At 54.7% G+C, this 20,121-nt stretch overlaps 5 protein-coding genes across 5 annotated transcripts; 4 read left to right on the forward strand and 1 right to left on the reverse strand.

Moving 5' to 3' along the window:
• Positions 1 to 3,366: 3,366 nt before the first annotated feature.
• On the forward strand, positions 3,367 to 3,963 carry CABS01_16027 (uncharacterized protein; the record flags this gene model as incomplete). The annotated part of the gene is made up of 1 exon (XM_060549359.1): positions 3,367 to 3,963. The coding sequence occupies one exon, from the start codon at positions 3,367 to 3,369 to the stop codon at positions 3,961 to 3,963; it is 597 nt and encodes a 198-aa protein (XP_060390747.1).
• Positions 3,964 to 4,067: 104 nt separating this feature from the next.
• CABS01_16028 (kelch domain-containing protein) lies at positions 4,068 to 6,215 on the forward strand (the record flags this gene model as incomplete). The annotated part of the gene is made up of 1 exon (XM_060549360.1): positions 4,068 to 6,215. One exon carries the CDS (start codon positions 4,068 to 4,070, stop codon positions 6,213 to 6,215), a length of 2,148 nt encoding a protein of 715 aa, XP_060390748.1.
• Positions 6,216 to 8,918: 2,703 nt separating this feature from the next.
• On the forward strand, positions 8,919 to 10,031 carry CABS01_16029 (Ras family protein; the record flags this gene model as incomplete). Its single annotated transcript, XM_060549361.1, has 2 exons — positions 8,919 to 9,111; positions 9,253 to 10,031. The coding sequence occupies 2 exons, from the start codon at positions 8,919 to 8,921 to the stop codon at positions 10,029 to 10,031; spliced, it is 972 nt and encodes a 323-aa protein (XP_060390749.1).
• A 1,109-nt stretch (positions 10,032 to 11,140) lies between these two features.
• On the reverse strand, positions 11,141 to 17,229 carry CABS01_16030 (Sec63 Brl domain-containing protein; the record flags this gene model as incomplete). The annotated part of the gene is made up of 4 exons (XM_060549362.1): positions 11,141 to 13,251; positions 13,303 to 13,491; positions 13,541 to 16,286; positions 16,339 to 17,229. 4 exons carry the CDS (start codon positions 17,227 to 17,229, stop codon positions 11,141 to 11,143), a joined length of 5,937 nt encoding a protein of 1,978 aa, XP_060390750.1.
• A 1,050-nt stretch (positions 17,230 to 18,279) lies between these two features.
• CABS01_16031 (synaptobrevin) lies at positions 18,280 to 19,282 on the forward strand (the record flags this gene model as incomplete). The annotated part of the gene is made up of 5 exons (XM_060549363.1): positions 18,280 to 18,300; positions 18,411 to 18,489; positions 18,616 to 18,748; positions 18,833 to 18,889; positions 18,979 to 19,282. 5 exons carry the CDS (start codon positions 18,280 to 18,282, stop codon positions 19,280 to 19,282), a joined length of 594 nt encoding a protein of 197 aa, XP_060390751.1.
• Positions 19,283 to 20,121: the final 839 nt, after the last annotated feature.

Consider the following 20,121-nt stretch of genomic DNA (forward strand, 5'->3'; position numbering starts at 1 on the left):
CGATTCAAGTTACCTTTATCGTAGAGCCTGAGGTTAATATAAAATGGACCAGCCTTGTGCTCTCAGTCAAATAATTGACCAGACTGCGTAAGTCGTCGATTGATGTCGCGCCAGCTTCTATGATGATGGGCTTCGCGACTGGCTTGAAGGAGGGCTTCGAGATAAAACTTCTTTCGTGTACCAGCTGCAATTGAAGTGGCTTCACCTCGTGCAGTATCGGATACTCGTGGCGTATTCCATGGCCAATAAGCTTGTATTGAATAGAATTGCGGAAGAGTGTTCGCTGTGAGTTGGGAGGTGGATGCAGCAGGATTTCTCTGGTCTTGTATACGAGCGACATCGACAAGATAGCATGGCCATCCGGCGTACGAAGCCATCAACCATCAACCATGACCCTGCCATGTCTTGACTGAAGTGTGGGCGCTGATACGGCGGCCATTTATACCCTCTAGATTGAGTGGTTGCTAGTGCCTCTCAAGGTGTCCTCCTCTAGGCAAGCACGTCGGGCTGAGAGATAGGTATTTCTTCTTATGATGAGAGGCAGACGACGACAAGTGTTTGGGTAAGAAGCGTGAAGTTTCATCATCGACTGACATCACGGCATAATGGGTACAAGACATCCCCTTCAAGGAAAACCAGGTGTTGCTTTCTTACTGCATCCCAGCTTACACCAAAAGGCAGGCCACGTAGGTACGCCTTACAATCGAATCCCAGCCTCCATCCTGCTAAGTAAGGTACTCTGAGCTGCAGATAGATGGCGTAGCATCGGGAAAATTCAAGCGACAGCGAACTTGATGCTGGAGACTACTTACACCAACCTAAGTACACGAGATTCGGAGTCCTGCTCAGAGACTAAGGAAGGCGACACCAAAGCTCCTCCAGTGTATTGACGAATTGTTGAATCTTATATCAGAACGTGTAGGCGATGCCCATGTCTGCCTTGATGACAAAACACCCGGATGGCCATTCGACTCGTATCGAGATGTGCTGGGCAGCACACTTCAAGGATCGTATTCAGCAAAGTTTCGGGGCGTTTCTGCGTCGGAGATTAACCCCACGTCCAAGTCATTCTGCGTTTGGGCAGAGGAAGTTGCAGCTAGAACAAAATTCGCTGTTTTTGTATTGTTGATCAAGATCTTGCAATTACCATGGTGCCATTTCGGGTAGTTGGGAGAGATCATTGATCCAAAAGAGGCAAAGTCTTTCACGAGAAGGCACTCTCGTCATTTGGATCCACGTATAATTGGGACCGAGTCTACTCCGTATTGTCGGTCTCTACAGTCGCAATGACCGCTCAAACAGAGCCCGTGACTACTCACGCGGCTTTGTTCCGTTCTTCGTGGCTTGATGTAGAGGAGTTCGGGTCCGAAGCATCCCTAGCGCCCGCAAGCTAGTGAACACGAGGTTTCACGAGAGATATCCTCACGATAGTTTCATTAGTGGGTTAAACGTGTTTCTGGGGTCCAACTTCGGCCGTCGTTGGCAGAGGTGTAGTCCATCGATATCTCGATGGCATGCGGCTGATGATGAACGTCCGCCCAGGAAACCCAATGTGGTGGATGCAATGCAATGAGTTGCAAGTCGTACGAGAACACGGCAGAGCCTCCATTCCTCGCGGTGATCGGCGTCCTGCCCGGCTCCCACCTCAAGGCGGTCGGCCCGTCCGGCTACCCGCCGCCGGGTGTGACGTCAAAGTCCGGACAAAGACGACGCATTGTGCATTGGAGATTTGCACTGGAAATGGGGCGGATACGATGTTTATGTGCACGCGCATCCGTCTTATCCGTTTTGCATCTGTCCTGGGATCGTGAGGCTGTGGGATATGTGGATAGCCAGCCAAGAAAAGGAGACGCATACGTTTACAAAGTATGCTTGGAAGGTTGGAGCGATTCGGCGGTTGTGGAAGGAGAGAATACGAGTCATAGAGGCTCTAATGCAATCAAAAAAGACATTACGGTTTGCGAAAAAGGGGAGCCGGGGGACTCCACGATCCCTTGGCCATCGTCCCAGGAGGGTTTAGCGAGGTCCTAAAGAGGCAGGGGTAAGAACGCCAAGTTGGGCGGGATCGACACAATGTCTTGCTCGTTTCAGAATCCGGCCAACGGGGTTCTTCCCTTCCAACTTCTTCCCTTCGCAAGTTCTCCAACAACACACCAGCTCCAGCTCCATAGGGTGACCGGGTTCCTGCGTCTACGCTTTTTTGAGTTCACGCCAGAACTTCGGGGAGGTTTTTCTTTTCTTCCCTATCATTTTATTCTCCAAACCCCCACTGGTCAAGCCTGGCTGGCTCTGGGGCCTGGACAGCTTGGCGGGCTTCCTCCCACACCGGATGAACGGCTTTCTATTTTTGTGCCGACTTTTGTGCGTCTCCAGAGATAAGGCAGCGTCCAACCATGGTTCGACGCAGATTACCGGCGGCTAGCTTTCATAGGGCTGTGCCGTTCTTGCAGAGTTGCAGTAACCCTTTCCCAGGCACTGCATCGCTACCGAGTTCCCAGACGATCTAGCAGAGAGTCGATCCCGTGCCCTCTTTTATTTCGCCATACGCTGATCGTCTAACACGCTACTCTTATACGAAGACGCGAACTCTCACCATCTGGGCCTTCGGGAAATATGTGGCGTTATTCATACGAGGAAACACAGCGTCAAACCTAAGAAAATTGTCCCTGATGAATCTGGGCAGCAACTACGCGTGTTTCGAGCCGAACGGGATACGTGCAGCCAGCAACGAGAAGCTGACCATGGTGACTGGTCGGCGTCTACTCCGTACTCCATACCCGACCCAGCTGTCATCGCTGAATTGCTCGGTCTTCTCCGTTCATCAATTCACTGGTCTTGGCCGTCGAGGAGGTCCTCTCTTTGCCTGCAGGGGTCATGGCAGGGCGACCCAGCTTTGCCAACGTCAACACGAACGACACCGACGGGATGATGCTGACAAGTTGCACAGTTGTTTACGTCAAGACGGCCAATGTTAAAGTGCGTGTGTGTGTGTGTGTGTTCCCCAGAACATCGGACGACGGCTAACCTTATTTGACAGATTCTCTCGTGGGAAACACGGCAAAAGCTTTGACAAGCATGAATGTTCAGACGAATTTTTCCTCCCCAAACCTTCAAAGCTCGAGGCAGTGTTCGACGATCACTCATGCGATCCACGGCGCGAGCCCGAGGGAGATCCCGGCTAACAGCAAGTTGCAACCACAGCAATGGGGCTCTCTGCGGGTCTGTACAAGGGTACATCAAAGGGGGAAAGGCTCGAGGCTCGAGGGTTCAGGTTGACCGCCGCCGTCGTCGTCGTCGTCGTAGTGCGACGTGTCTGACCGCCAGCCGTCTTGTTGTTCGGGCGGCCGTAGGATTCATGGGAGGAGGATGAACCTAAAGTCAGAACAACGCGACAAGCCTGATGGATGGCCGAGCGGCTTCTCAGAATCTCCACACGATTTCTTCTGCCTGTCTTTCCCACATCACGGGCTTTTCCTGCTTGGACCTCCACTCGGCCCCAAGGCCAGCGCCTGGCTTGAGCATCTGGGCATGGTTCCCACCTTATCCTCTTTCTCGATGGGGATCGCGGCTCGGGAAGCCTCGCCATTCGCCAGCGCCGACTCGGCGTCGACGAAGGACCAACTCCCCGGCAGACTCTATCGGGCCATAACTGCACCTGCGGGATGGCGCAGCCTAGCTTGGGGGCTCCAGAGTTTCCACATTTTGGGAGATGGATCTCTCTTGGAGCGTCCTCTCCTCTGCGGAAGTGCCGCAGATGGAGCTGTGATGCACGATGTGCCTGGCGAGGTAGTTGTGTATATACATATCGTCGAGTTTCTTCTTCTTCTCTGCCCTTTTGAGAATTCTCTTCTTCAACGCCGCTCTCATCGACAATTTCTCACGAGTAGCCTCTCGTGCCTCTCCTTATCCTTTGTGCTATTCTTAATTATAGACACACGTCTCTCATTGCTTATACGTGTCTAATACCTACACTCACTCATCAATACGCATACATCCTCGATCTCTTTGAGGAACCATACTCTCTCTTACACGAGCAGTTCAGCTCCCAAAAACATCAACACACCGACATGGTTCGTTCAACCGCATACAAGGCCATCGCGGCCGCCTCTCTCTTTTCGCGGTTCTCCTCCGCAGCCATCACAGCCTGCCCGAACGATGAGGCCGAATGGGAATCGCCCATTGGAGTCAAGTACACTGTCTGCCCTGGCTCTGACTACCAGTATGGTGGTGGCAGTCTCCAATATGTTCAAAATGTCCAGACCACGGTCGAGTGTGTCCAGATCTGTGACAAGGATGCTCGCTGCAACAGAGCCGTCTACGACAAGGAGCTCAAGGTTTGTCACGTTAAGGACACCAAGAACGAGATGAACTGGGCAGCCGACGACCGTTTCGACTCTATCCGTATGACAAACGACTTTGTCGACGGCACATTCCTTGCTACCTGCCCCTTCAAGGAGGAGGGCTACCGAGTTCCCAAGGGCAGCGCCGACTACCGTGTCTGCCGCGGCACCGATTACACCGGCAACAGCGCCAAGATTGTTCAGGATGTGACGACCATCCAAGCCTGCTCTGAGCTCTGCTCCAACACTCAGAACTGCAAGAAGGCTGTTTTTGACAACATCAACAATGTTTGCCACATCAAGGCCGCCGAGCCCGAGACATCTCTGTTCTGGGTTCAGAACAAGCAGTTCGACACCATCCACGTCCCCGAGAACATCAACCCGGCCGTCCAGGGCAAGTGGGGCGACCTCATTCGTCTGCCCGTGATTCCCGTTGCGGCTTACATCGTCCCGTCCTACCCCGAGCCCAGCAGACTGCTGTTCTTCTCCTCGTGGGGTGTGGACGCCTTTGGCGGTGCTTCTGGCATGACCCAGTACGGTGACTACAACTTCGCTACCGGTGAGATTTCTGAGCGCGCCGTCACCAACACCCACCACGACATGTTCTGCCCGGCCATCAGCCAGCTTCAGGATGGCCGCATCGTCATCCAGGGCGGCTCCGACGCCGAGGCCGTCAGCATCTACGACCCGGCCACCAACAACTTCACTCGCGGCCCCGACCTGAAGGTTGCCCGTGGCTACCAGACTTCTACCCTCCTCTCCAGCGGCAAGATCTTCACCATTGGCGGAGCCTACTCTGGCAAGCGCGAGGGCAAGAACGGCGAGGTGTACGACCCCGAGGCCAACGAGTGGACCTACCTCCCCGGCGCCGACGTCACCCCGATCCTGACCAACGACCACGAGGGCATCTGGCGCGAGGATAACCACGCCTGGCTCTTTGGTTGGAAGAACAACAGCATCTTCCAGGCCGGCCCGGGCAAGGACCAGCACTGGTTTGGCATCGAGGGCACCGGCTCCGTCACCAAGGCCGCCACCCGCGACGACGACGACGCCATGTGCGGCACCTGGGTCATGTACGACGCCGTCGCCGGCAAGATCCTCTCGGCCGGCGGAAGCCCCGACTACACCGACAGCGACGCCACCGTGCATGCCCACATCACCACCATCGGCGAGCCGGGCACCCCGTCCGAGGTCGAGCGCGTGGCGGACATGGCCTTCCCCCGCGGCTTCGCCAACGCCGTGGTCCTTCCCGACGGCCAAGTTCTCGTGACGGGTGGGCAGCGCAAGTCCCTCGTCTTCACCAACACGGACGGCATCCTCGTCGCCGAGCTCTTTAACCCGGAAACCAAGGAGTGGAAGCAGATGGCGCCCATGGCCGTCCCGCGCAACTACCACTCCGTCGCGATCCTTATGCCCGACGCCACCGTCTTCACCGGCGGCGGCGGCCTGTGCTACGTCCAGCAGATCCTGGGCTCCACTGCCGGCTGCGACAAGACGGTCGACCACGCCGACGGCGAAATCTTTGAGCCCCCCTACCTGTACAACACCGACGGCACCAAGGCTGCGCGGCCCGTCGTGTCCGGGGTCACCGAGGAGGCCGTCAAGGCCGGCGCGACGATTACCTTTACCGTCGAGGGCGTCGAGGCCGGCGGCAAGGGTGCCAAGGTCACGCTCATCCGTACCGGTAGCGTCACGCACTCGTCCAACACGGATCAGCGCCGCATCCCGCTCGACAACGTGCAGGTCGACGGCCAGTCTTTCTCCGCCAAGTTGCCCGAGGACTATGGTATCCTGCTCCCCGGGTTCTACTACCTCTTTGTCTCGAATGCGCAGGGCACGCCTAGCATTGCAAAGACTTTGCACGTTGTCTTGTAGAAGAAAGGAGGAGGAGAAGGAGAAGAAGAATGATGATACCTAATATGTAGCGAATTCTGATTATTTTTTGGAAAGCGGGATTAGAGAAAAGAAAAAGAAGCAACAATTTTAGACATTAGACAATACTTAATTAGATACCAGATCGAAAAAAAGAAACTTAATGTTTAATACGATGAGTCCTAAGCGTGTGTGATGTTTGACAATGAATAAGGTTGTACTCGAGTTGGTGTTGTTGAATGTGATGATCAACTATGAAGACCCCATAAAACCTGACGGTTACGGATATAACGTTGGGGGTAAAAATAGCGTGGACACGGATTACACGTCTGCAGTGATAAGAATACTTGCCTATAACAGGGCACCTCGCCTACTTTTTAGCTTCATCCACTCGATCACAACTACGGATAGATTTCAGTGATTACGAATGCCATAGACACCATCGGGCTGGAAAGAGCACACCTGTGCCATGAAACCGTGCCTAGCCCATGGAACGCATCGCGACGCATGCGTATCTTCTTCACATGCCGTTCATCTGAATGACTGAGTTTTCTTTTTTTGGCATTAATTGCTGAGTTGTATCTGTAGGCCGTAGCAGGTGAGTTGTGCCGGTTCTTGGCTTACATGTATCTCGGGCCGTCGCGGGACTAGCCAATGAGTATGAACAACCTTCCTTTACAACAGAATGGACACCCGATTGCCGAGGACCGATTGGCTTCAGTCGTGCATATGCCCCTCAAGGTAAACCGCTTTTCAAAGCTCAAAGCTCAAAGCGTTTATTTGTTCGTTCGTCTTAACCGTTCCTAGACTTCTGAGGCGGCCGTTGGCGGCACATGGTTCGCTTCGAAAAGAGCAAAAGAAGCAATGGCCTTGACCCGATGACGACATTGTGCGTTTTTTTTTGGAGAGAAGGGACCCGCTTCGAGTGCACCACGCGACCATCTCCAAATCGGATGACTGGGTGGATGATAATGCGACTGACTCTTGTAGCATCCTTTGAGAGTGAAGTTGAGGAGGCTCTCTACGGATTACTGCAAGCCATGGTCGCGCCAGATATGCGGGTTAGCTGCAGTTGATTGTGAAGGCGGGCCTGGTGCCGATTTCTTCGCGGAGATGTTCCTGAGTGGAATATTTCTAGAAGGAGCAGAAGAAGAAGTTGGGATCATCGCTCACCATCTGATACACTGCTACATCAGATGCCCCCTCAAGTTCCCCAACGCCCGTCCATGCAAGATCCCTTCCTAAACAAAGCCATATCGCATCTATCAGCAGTTTCTCCTGATAACGAACCGTTCTGATCCCAACATGAGATAGCTATAGTACAGCTTAACCCCACGGCCTCAGCCTCAGCCCCCCGCGCCAACCACTAAATCCCATACATGGTGCTCGTTCGGAACGCACCTTGGTCTCGAACAGAAACGGAAAATGGGGGCGGGGTGCAACTCCAATCTCTCGATTTGAACTACCTAAAACACAATGGTAGAATCATGTCAAGTTGTATGATTTCTCTGAGTACTGAACAACAGAGCCGAATCCATATCATTCCCCTCGTTCCCCGTCCGTGATCCTTATCCCACCATCCCCCCTTGTTACGTAGGCGAAGAGAAATAGAGAGAGGGAAAATACAACAACAAAACAAACAAAACAACACTGAGAAATCAAACAACCCACATCCTCGTCCGTTGCTAGCGGCCGTTACAACACTTCTCGGAGCCGAATCGCCCATTTCCTACCCTCCGTTTCAAAGGTCTTCCTCTCTTTCAATTATCAAGAAAAACTTGGTGATTCTCCCGTCTTTGCCGGGCAGCTCAATCTCACCTCAGGAACGCAGCCTCCTGCACTCTCGAATTCCCATCCAGTTCCCCCAAATCTGTCTGTCCCGCTTACCAAAAAGGCGGGCACCCACCACCACCACCACAACCACCACGCGCCTCATCGGCCGATCACTGACCTCGTGGCTGCCTGCGTTTTAAACTTGGCGCCGGCGTGACTACGTTTCGATCTAGGACTCACGTACTTACCCTAAGCGAAGAAAGACAAAAGGACACTAGAAAAGAAAAGACTGAATAGAAAGGAAAGAACCGAAAAACGAAAAAAAGAGCGCATTGTGTTTGTTGTTCCCTCGTGTACGTACACAAGTACCTCACCTTACCCCCGGTATCACAACAGACGAGAGTGAGAAAGCCGCGCACCGAGCGGAAGCCACCACCACCACCACCACCATCAACGTTTCGTCGAGTCCTCCCTCCCTCGAAATCAAACGGTCGTCTTTACCCTTTTCCCTCCAAAGGATCAAACATCGTCTTCCCCAATCGAGGAGTAGCACGAAAGCCACACCCGTTTGAGCTTCACTCCCTCCTGGATCCCCCCACGATTCTTCAACAAACCCATTCTCACCAACATTCCCGCGCTGTCCCTCACCGAATTCCAGTAGTGTTCCCTCACTACCGGTGCCCACCACCACCACCACCACCACCACAGCCTGCACCACCCCTCAGGCTCTCGGTTGCATCACGCACCGAACCACTTTACAAAGGCAAACCTCCCCTGGTCAAATATTCGCTTCTCTCCACCTAACCGACTGATCCGACCTCTCTTCCTCAAGAAAGCGCATTCCGCGCTACTACTCCTCCTCACCTCCACCCAACCTCACCCTCTCACTTTCCCCGTCGCATACGGGGCATCCGAGGAGAGAGAAAAGGGAGAATGTCGTCTCTCGAGGCAAAGATCGTCGTCCTCGGCTCCCAAAATGTCGGCAAGACGAGCCTCGTCATGCGCTATTGCAAGGGCTCCTTCAACCCGGCCCAGACAACCTCCACCGTCGGCGCGAGCTTCATGACCAAGCGCGTCGTCGATAGCGATACCGACACCGTGGTGCGACTACAGATCTGGGATACCGGTATGCTTTTCCCTTCCACCCTCCACCCATCCTGACCACCAGCTGCGATAATAAAGTTGCTCTTTCTGTCAACTTTGTTGTCGCAGTCGCAAAAAGAGACTTGTTCAATTTACTAACATGTGTGTTTTCCGTTCCCTCCAGCCGGCCAAGAACGCTTCCGCTCCATCTCCCGCCTCTACTACCGCGGCGCCAACGCCTGCATCCTCTGCTACTCCATCACAGATGCCCAGTCCTTCACCGAAATGGGTGTCTGGCTCACAGAGCTCCGCCGCAACCTCCCCGGCGACGTCGTCCTCCACGTCGTCGGCACGAAAGCAGACATCGTCGCCCGCGACCCCTCCCGCCGCGAAGTCCCCTTTGAGCGCTGCATAGCCTACGTCGCAGAAAACCTCGCCCCCGGCCTGGCCTCGACACCGCCTCCGACAGCCACGTCCAGCGGCATGCCCTCCCTCCTCTCCTCCTCCGACCCGCGCCAATCTTCTTCACAAGTCCACCAAAGTACAAGCACATTTGGCGGCGGACCAAGCGGAGGCGAGCCGCGTAGCCCGTCCTCGAAACGCAGTTCTGGGTTCTGGGGCCAGGAGGTCGGCTGGGACGCGTGCCACGAGATCAGCGCCGAGAGCGGCGAGGGCGTGGAAGAGGTGTTCCGCGTCGTGACGAGGAAGCTCGTCGAGCAGAACCGCAAGATGCAGCAGGCGCTGCTGCTCGCTACGGCTACGCCTGGCACGCCGGGCTACGAGACGGGCATGGACGGCGGGTACTTTGACGGCATGAATCCCAGGGGCAGCTTCCGGGTTGGGAGGGACCGGCGGAGCTGGCTGTTTTCGCCAAATTTCTCGCCCGCTGTCACGGTTGAGCAGGGCGGGACGGAGCAGGATGCCGACGAAGGTGCTGGGAAAGCAAGGAGGAAGTGCTGTTGAAGTCGTCCCAACAAGGAGAACGACATGCAGAGACGAGAGATGCGCGGACGAGACTCTGGAACATTGGGCCTCGTGAGCATGACCTTGTACGTCCTTTGCATGATGGATGAAGAGCTCGTTTGCATCGACGGATGGCATTCGCATCCCGGCACCACATGAGAAGAGGGTATGAACGGATCATGACGACTTGAGAGGGATATCCGACGACGACGACGACAACGACGAAGACGATACGCATGGCTGCCATGCGGCATCTATGTTCTTTCTGCTCGAGTCACAATGCCGGCTCAGATGCAAACATGAAAAGCAACAGCAGCAAGGCGCATCATCCGGATTGAGGCACACCGAGCACGCATTTTGAATACAGTACACACGGAGCGAAACACGACGATGATTATTTTCCTGGAAGACTGCAAGCATGGTGCGAAGGCGTTTTGTTCTTGGATTTGTTTTTTTTGGTTATTGGGGCACCTTGATCAGTTCAGTTGCGAATGGTGCTCGTCATTTGGGGGATCACAGTACACGGGAAAGCGAGGAGGAGGATTTTCAAAGATGTTTGGGAGCAAGTTTCACTCTGTTGAGGGCTTTGGGAAAGGGGCGGGGGACATGTCTTGATTTTTTTTGGTCGTTTACATATTGCGGATGAAGGATGTTTTCTTCATATTTTGTCGTGTCATGGGCACTTGGTAAAAGGGATGAACCCCTTTCTACCTTGCCCCTTAATTTTGCTCATTGGGCGAGAGATTTTTTTTTTTCTTGGGCTTTTCTTACACTTTTGTTGTTTACATGGACAGGAGGGGGGACATCATCTCTCGCGAGAGAGCATTGTCCACATGTTGTTTCTTGAATAGTTTTCATTTTCGTAGGGCATGGGATATGGGTGTTCTCTTCTTGTTTATATTGTTTCCGTTCGAGTCAGATGAGGTTTTCACGTCCCAGCAGCAGCAGCAGCAGCAGCGGGTTTCTCATCATCCGCATCCATAGCATTTTCTTTCTCCATTTACGCTGCATCTAATATAGCCCAAATCTCATTGCCACTGCCACTCTTAAAGAGCGCATCTTCTGTCACGGCGGCTGTGGTCTACAGCGAGTGAATATGTGCCTTACCTTCAAGCCCGAGAAGCACCGTCACCATGCTGCTGAAGCTGCGCCTTCTTGGACTTATCCACATCGTCATCCACGACCGGCGCCGCGGGGACGTCGACGGCAACCCGGTACTCTAGCCCAACGTACGCGTCGCTGACGACAATGACCTCGAGCTTCTTGCCCTGCGCGGCCTCGGGGACCTTGATAGCCACGCGCGCGGTAGGCTTGGACCCGACGGCGACGCTGCGGCCGGGTCCGCCTCCGGACCAGCCCGCGCGCTTGACGGCGAGGACGTCGTCGCGGGCCGGCTCGGCGAGGAGGACGAACCAGCCTTCGTTTTGGGGTTTCGGGAAGCGGGGCGCGTAGACGTGGGCGTCGCGCTCGGTCAGGGCGTTTAGGCGGCGGAGGTCGACTGTGATGCCCAGGGCCGTGGTTTCCGCTGCGGGGACGGAGACGGCGAGGTTGGGGAGTTGGGAGGCGGCTTTGGCGAAGCGGGGTTGTTGGTGAGGCGGGACGGAGAGTTGTTTTGCGAGGGAGGTGATTTTGGAGGGGGAGGAGGCGAGGGTGGAGATCTTGGCGAGGGTGAGGTTGGATTTGTCCGATTTGAGGGTGTCGGGGCCGACGCCGGGGAGGATGGAGGGGGCCGGGTCGGTGGGCCAGCGGGCGGATTTGATGCACTGGAGGAGGGTGATGAATTGCAGGCAGGTGGAGAGGTGGCCTAGCTCGGTCGTGACGTCGATGGAGGCCTGGATGATACGGATGGCCTGGTCGAGGACGCTGGTCTGGTCGCCGACGTAATCGGTGATGGGGAGGGAGATGCGCGACATGTGTGCCTGGAGCAGGAGGAAGGCTTTCACGTGGGGGTCCCACATGGGGAGGCCAAAGGAGCTGCCGGGGTAGAGGAGGTTGCGGGAGAGCTCCTCGTTGATGAGGTCCTCGTTGTGGCGGACGGGGAGCTCGTCGTACTCTGTGGCGCGGGACATCCAGGAGAGGACGTCGAGGAGGGAAGCGGCGGCCTTGACGTGTTTGACGAGGTGGCGGACGGTGATGTGAGAGAGGTAGTAGTAACTCATGATCTTGCCCATCGGGGTGGGGTCGACGTCGCCGTTGGGGAAGACTTCGACGCAGCTAGAACGGGCGAGCTCGTCGAGGGACTTGTCAATCATTTCAATCATGTAGTCGTTTGCCATGGTCTGGGCGGCGATGCTATTGTGCTCTTCGGCCGAGATCTCGAGGCCGTAGTAGGACGGGTTTTTGTGCAGGCGGCGGAAGAAGAAGGTCCAAGTCAGGTAGTCGAGAGCGTCCTGCTTCGTGACGATGGTCTCGGCCGAGACTTCGGCGCACAAATGGTTGTCGAGGACCGTGTGGAGGGACGACTCGACGGGGAAGCCGGTGTGGAGGAAGTGCTTGTAAAAGTCCTTCTTGGCATCCTTTGTGAAGATGCGAGCCACGCCGGAGTTGTCGAACTGCGGACGGCCGGCACGTCCCAGCATCTGGAGGACGTCCGTCAGGTCCATGTCCTTGTAACCTTCAATCTTTGCGTCGTAGAACTGCGTGCCCTTGACGACGACGAGATGGGCCGGCAGGTTGACACCCCACGCGAGGGTACTGGTGGCGACGAGGATCTGGATCTTGTTGTTCAGGAAAAGTTCCTCAGCCAGTTGACGATCAGACTCGACCAGACCGGCGTGGTGGAGTCCGATGCCAAAGCTGATGGCTTCCTTGAGGGCATCGTCCTTGACCCTGGCGAGATTGAGCTGGAGGTCATCCTCGTCCATGTGAAGGAATCGGCGGGGGTTGTCCTCCATGCCGCAGTAGTTGATGAGGTCCTTGGCCGTCAAGCGCGTCTGTCTTCGAGACGGCACAAAGACGATGACAGGCTTGTCTGGACTGTGCGTCTTGACAGCGAGGAATGTCGGCCGGTTCATGGACTGCATCAACGGGCAGAAGCCCCTGACCTCGGGGAAACCGTCGATGTACAGCTCTAGGGGAACCGGACGCACGGAGTGGCGGAAATTGAACAGGCCTTCCTTAACACCGAGCCAGTTGCCCAGATCAGTGGCGTTGGCGCATGCTGTCGACATACCAAGAAGGCGGACAGAGTTCTTGATGGATGCCGCGATGTAGTTCATGCCTTGGGTCGGTCAGTATCTTGCTAGGGTGCATTCACCGGGTGCACACTTACGAGAGACGATGATTTCCAGAATCGGACCACGATCACCAGCGAGGAGGTGAATCTCGTCAATAATGACGAGACTGACCTGTCGAACGTAGCCTCTTGTCTGCCAACTACGAGAGATACCGTCCCATTTCTCGGGCGTAGTGATGATCACGTCGGCATCCTTAATGGTGCGCGTATCAGGGGTGTTGTCACCTAGTCAGGTCAATTGGTATTTCGGGATCGAAAGACGCATGCAACGTACCTGTCAGTTCGACGAGCTTCAATCCCAGAGGCTTAGCAAGTCTAGCTCCCCAATCCTTGACACGCTCGCGAACCAGGGCCTTCATCGGCGCAATGTACACGACCTTGGATTTTGGCCGCTCTCTAAAAGCCCACCACATCGCCAGCTCTGCCGCAACGGTCTTTCCACTGCCAGTGGGAGATCCGAGGAGAACATTGGCGGGTGTGTGATAGAGGGTGTGGAAAATTTGAGTCTGCATGGGATTAAAGTACTGGAAGCGCTGGGCGTAAATCTCCTCGAGAGCCGGGTTCTTGAGAGCACTGATGGGTAGCGGTTGCAAGTTGAGGAGATCAGTGTACACGCTCTCAGTGTCTGGGCGAATCAAGTGCTGGAAAGAAACGGGCGTCACCGTCTCGGCGCCAAGCCATCGGTCAGAAACTGCCCGTACATAGATCTGGGTAGGCAGGGGATCCGAGAGAGGGATGGTGAAGTTGAGTTCGTGCTCATCGTGGAGCTTCCTCCTGTTCAGAAGGAAGAACTCGTGATGGTAGATCTCAGACGTCTCAGAGTTTTCGACCCAGATGTAGTACGACTCGGAAGTCCCGTGAATGTGGTCATTCCATCGGAAGTCGGGCTCGATGAACAACTTGATTCGGAGGACGTCGCGGTTGAGAGGCGCAATTTCCGCTTCGACGCTGATGGTCGGGAAGTTGTTCAAAATGTGTGCAATCTTCTTGCCCGCGTTCTGGTTATGAACCAGGCTACCAATCTCGGCAGATTCCATGTCTCTCATTGCCTCCACGGTCATGTTATCCTTGGCATCAAGCTGGTTGAAGACCGACTTGGGGAGATCAAATTGGTGTAGAGGGTGCTGGAAGGGCCAGATACGTTTCTCAATAGACTTGGCGAGGGTGAGGAGAACCAGGCATTGATGTCCCCATCTCCTATTCAAAGCAATCATGAACAAGGCTCTGCAAATACGGCCCGCCTGTTGAGCAACATAGTTGAGATCATTGCCAAGAGCAAAGTCTTCTGGCTGCGCTCTCGAGATGTATGCCTGCAACAGGATGTTGGTCTTGGCCTGAGGCGTGTCAATGCCGCCATCAACGTCACAAGGAACGACATCGTTCCTCAGACGTGTGAGTTCCTTTTCTTCAGAATCTCTGGACTGGATGTTGTCAAACTCTCCGCTCATAGCGATCATCTTCAAAATATCCGCCTCAGTGGCCATGGGCCGCATCATAGTGTTGAAGATCTGAACACTCGTGTGCAAGATGTAGTACTGACTGGCAATGCGGCCGATATCCTTGCTGCGGAGCTCCTCAGTCACTTCGTTGAAGATGATCATCTGGCTCTGTTGAAGAGTTCGGGCCGCCTGAATAGCCAGTGTACGACGCCTCTGAACAAGAGTGGGATCATCTCTGATTTCAGCCCACTCGATGCCGTAGCTCATTGGGCTTCGTTGCATGCGGACAAAGAGGTATGAGTATCCAATCCACTGGACAGCTTCGGGAATCGACGTCACAGTACCGAGGGAAATCTCAGCATTCAGATTGTCGACGAGCTTGGTGGAAAACTTGGACTCGATCGGTTGTTGCTCCGTAACGGTAGTCAAGTAGTGATGGAGCCTGTCTTGAGTGGTACAAATCATACCGATACCGGTGTCCTCGAATTGGGGACGACCAGCACGACCAAAGATTTGCAACACGTCTAGGATGCCAAGATCGACGAACTTACCCTCCTGTGCGCTGTACACTTGGGTTCCCTTAATAACGACCGCAGCCGCGGGCAAGTTGACACCCCAGGCGAGAGTCGCCGTACAGCAAAGAACCTTGAGGACACCCTCTCCGAAGAGCCTCTCCATAAGATTTCGGTCGGAACGCGCCATACCAGCGTGATGGATACCCAGACCCTTGGGCACCAATTCTCGCAAGTCTCGCGCCTTGGATTGCTTCATGTCTCGTACGGCGTTCTCGTAGTTCGGGTGGTCCGTGGGGTCGAACAAATCCACGCAGAAATCTTCGATGGCCTTCTCGTACAGCATCTTGGCCGTCAGGAGAGTATCTCGTCGCGAATGGACAAAGACCATGACTTGGTGACCTTTCTGGAGCATGTCCCTGACTTTTTCAAAGGCAACGGTGTCCAAGTTCTCTCTGGAAGCCTTGGAACCAGCCTTGCCCTTCACACCAATGAAGTGCTGCTCCAATGGTACCGGGCGGAATGAGGCGTCAAAGTAGAACATACCAGCGTGCCGATTGACCTTGAGGAAGTCGGCAACGTCCACGTAGTTCGGAAGCGTTGCACTGAGACCGACGATACGGATCAATGACTGTGTGCTCTCGACTTGGCGTTCGGTTCTGGCGACGAGAGATTCGAGGACAGCACCACGCTCATCGTGAAGCATGTGAACCTCATCGATGATCAGAAGGCGGACTTTCTGCACCAGCTCAGTATCGCCAGTTCCCTTTCTCGTCACGACATCCCACTTCTCAGGGGTGGTGACGATGATTTGGGTTTGAACAATCTCAGCCTTGGTCAGGTGCATATCTCCAGTGAATTCACGGCACTTGATGCCCAACCATGCCAGTCGCTTGCCGAGCTTCTCGGTGATTTCCGCGGCCAAAGCCTTCATCGGAGCGACATAGACAATCTTGAAATCCTGGAGGTCGACTGCGAAGTCTGTGGCAGTGATGTCTTCAATGGGGTTGGGTGTGCAGTAGTGACCAATAGTTTGGAGGATTGTGAGCATCGCAGCATCCGTTTTACCCTGTTTCCGGTCAGTAACCTGCGCATATCACGACAGACTTGAAGCGACTTACAGCACCAGTAGGGGCACAGATGAGCATATTCTCGTTTGTTTTATATGCGACTGGGTGAACCAGACTCTGCATACGGTTGAGAGCTTTGTAGCCCTTGAAGGTACCGCGACACAGACCGTCCATATCCGAAATCTTGACCAGTCTCTGGCCGGGACCCAGAACTCCCTTCTTCCCTGCAGGAATGGCATACTCCTCATACTTGTCGAACAGTAGCCTCTCGCTACCGCTTGGGAGACCGTACTTCTGGCCTGAGTGGCTGAGGGAGTTTCCGGCGTTGTATGACTTGTACACATGAGGGTACTGGACTTCCCTGGTCATGGCGGGCGCGAGAGTCGCATTCTTGTGCTCAAAGTCCTGTCGTCTCAAGGCCTCCTCACGCTGTGCCTTGCTCAATAGTTTCCCTTTGGGCTCCTGGGATCCCTGGGAGGTGACGGCCATGACAATCTCGTTGCGGTGGCCGAGCAGTTCGATGATGAACTCAAAGTCGTCGAAGCCGACAAGATCGGCGAGCTGGGACTGGAGCTCCTCGTCGCCTTGGCCGGATGTAAGGATGCTGATGATCTGGTTTTGGAATACGTCTTCGGCCAGACCATTTTTGGCGGCGATGGATGAGCACTTGCTCACGAACCAGGCGGCGCCGTAAGCAGCGTCGCCGTTGGTGGCGTCGTGACCGTCTAACTGGTCGCTGCTGTACTCATCGTCTTCGTCGTCTGAGATGAAGTCCCAAACGTCCTGTGCGCCATTGCCCGAGGAGTAGCCTTCGTATTCATCGTCGAAATCTACATCCGAGGGGGGTTCTGAGGGGAGCTTAAGACCAGCCAAAGCCGTTTTCATGGCCTCGAACTGGGCTCGCCACTGAGCCTCTGCGTTGTCGAGATTTGCAGACGCCATTGTTGTGCTGTTGAAAGGGTGTTGTCTTCAGAATTCTCAAATTTACTTTTTTGTTGTATGAGAGAGGAACAGAGGGGAATTAGGAATGATGCAACTTCTCCCCGGTCCTCATATAAAACATCTGTGAGGTCAAAAATGTCTATGATGGCTAGCGGTGGTAAGTAAGCCGGGGCCGGTGCTGGAGGAGTCATTCACCGAGTCGCCGCCCGCCGTGCATAGTGGGGCGGCCTGGAAGGGGGAAAGGTGACGGGAAGTACCTGCAGCTGCCAACTCGCCGCCGGATCAACCTTGACCTTCATTGTCGGCCACCGTGGCACTCGGATTAGCAGAGTTCCATCGATTTGCTCCCGCACCCAATGACGTCCGTGGTTGGTGGGGGTTCTTGACTTTTACTCTCGTCAGGTCACGTCACACACCTTGCTCTTTGTAAGGTACCTAAACGGGTACTTTGGTACGGGCTGACCGCCACACTGAGGACGGAAGAGGGGAGCACCCGAGCCTCCGCAGGCGGCAGGCAGGCAGGCTGTCACCGCAATGCTTAGCGGACTTGGTGTGCTGGATGCTAAGCAAGGTACGCAGGTACATCAATGCCTTAATTACTCTGCAGCCTAGAGGGGCAGTCCGCTGAGCCAAGTTTCCCAATAGTGGGTGGTGCATGTGATGTATCGCCCTTCTAAGCCAATCGTTCCCCAAGGTGCCCGCGGTGCCCTCTGTAAGCCTTGAACCGACGCGGAGACGCTTTCTCCATCGTCCTACAACTCGGATCGCCTCCTTTCTCCATTATCTCCATTCCCAATTCCCCCTACGAATACCTGACTTTCTCACCCTCCCACGAATAAGCCCGTTTACTGCTGCCGAACTCGACGTCCTCGATTTATCTACGAATTGCCTACGAACCGACGACAACTAGACTCCGCGACTACATCTTTTCGCTACCCCTCTCGCCCCTCAAACTCCGCCGTAAGTCGAGGCCTGATCTCCCCTCCCATCGCCTAGACCGCCTTCAACGGCGACATCTGTGATCGACGACTAACACCACAACTCCAGAAAATGAAGTTGCACTACATCGGAGTACGTCTCTCTTCCATCGCTGCTACCTGGCACTTCGCGCGATCCTAAAAGCACCTGCGAGCGACCTCGCAATTCAATCACCATCGCAACTAACGCCTGCGTCGCAATAGATCCTTCGCAATGACAGCAAGCCCGCCGTCGAGCTCTGCAGCGAGATGGAGCTGTCCGCATACTCCCGGTTCACTAGAAGTAAGCCACCCACGATTTGCGCACGAGGGAGGGCTGGTCGCCCCAGCTACGAGCCGGACGACTTGGGCCTCGAGCCTATCGTGCCCTTTCATGTCTGAACATGGGCTGACGATCCTTGAAACACAGACAGCTACGCCGAGTTCATGAGCCTATTCTCTAAGAAGGTGGCCGAGTCGACGCGCCCTGGCCAGAGGCAAGATATCGAGGAGGGCGACAACACATTCCACTGCGTGGGAAGAAGCGAGGGTATCTGTGGCGTGTAAGTGGGCAACTCTTCAAAGATGCCTTCTCACAGAGGAGCCGTACGCACACCAAGGAGCGGTGCTGACACTCTACTGCGCAGTATCATTTCCGACCACCAATACCCGAGTCTCGTCGCTCACCAGCTTCTCTCCAAGATGTACGTCCACCATCACCCCCAGGGCCGCCAAGCCTTCTCCCCGTGCCCCTTATCAGGTCCCAAGGCCATGCTAACAACGGTCGCAACAGCGTCGATGAGTTCCTCACCAAGCACCCGCGCTCCACATGGGCGACGGGCGAACCCAAGCTCGTCCTCCCCGAGCTCAAGGAGTACCTGACGCGGTACCAAGACCCGCAGCAGGCCGACTCGATCCTCAAGATCCAAAAGGAGCTCGACGAGACCAAGATCGTGCTGCACAAGACCATCCAGAGCGTCCTGGAGCGCGGAGAAAAGATCGACGACCTGGTGGCCAAGAGTGACGGCCTGAGCTCCCAGAGTAAGATGTTTTATCAGCAGGCCAAGAAGCAAAACTCGTGCTGCATCGTCATGTAAAAACAAAGAAGTCGTACCCCCTTTTTGTTATCGCCCGCCTTGTGCCTTCTCTCACCTGAGTTGATTGTCGTTAAACCGTCTGGCGTTGGATCCCTCTTGGAACTCTGTCTCAGCATAAACACTCGCTCCGTGTTCAACGTTCCCTTGGTTTCGCAAGAACGACCGTCCATTTTTGTTTTCCTGTTTCGCAACAACGTCGGAGGAGAAGAGGCGCTTGCGCTACCTACCACAGCAGGGTGATGGGAAAGCAAGTTAGCAAAGCCCGGTGTTCATATCCCTCACCCTCCGCGGACCGGGTCGCCAAACTTGCTTCTAGTAGCGAGACAAATCGATGGCTAGAGCTTTTAGGATTAATACAAATCTTTCCTTTCTGTTGCAGAAATGCCGTCGTGCGGATACTGCATGCAGAAGAACAAGGAGAAGAAGAATGGACAAAGGGCGGCAAGTAGCCGAGACATTTTTTGGCTCGATTTCTTCAGGATGTGAGACAAAGGAAAGCTAGGCGCCCAGTTACTTGTCTCTAATATCTACCGTTCACCATATGACATATGACTGCCTTTTTGGGGTGCGGAAACTTCGATTTCGGCCAGCAAGGCATGTTGTAGGTAGATAGCAACTTGCGTATGCGATGAATCTTTGGGTTCTCCATAGAGAAGCAATGCGATTCTTATTTTAATCGTGTTTTTTAACATGTACCTACATATATCATTGTTCCTGAATCCCGTCAGACTTGCGTTGCCGCCGAAAATACACTAAACACTGGAGAGGGAAGAATCCGGGCTCTACGCCAGAGGATCCCCTTCACTGCAACCCCCGGCGGCCCTTCTGCTGCAGTAGAC

The sequence above is a fragment of the Colletotrichum abscissum genome, assembly GCF_030869225.1.
Source record: "Colletotrichum abscissum strain IMI 504890 chromosome Unknown Scaffold_79.1, whole genome shotgun sequence".
Taxonomy (NCBI): domain Eukaryota; kingdom Fungi; phylum Ascomycota; class Sordariomycetes; order Glomerellales; family Glomerellaceae; genus Colletotrichum; species Colletotrichum abscissum.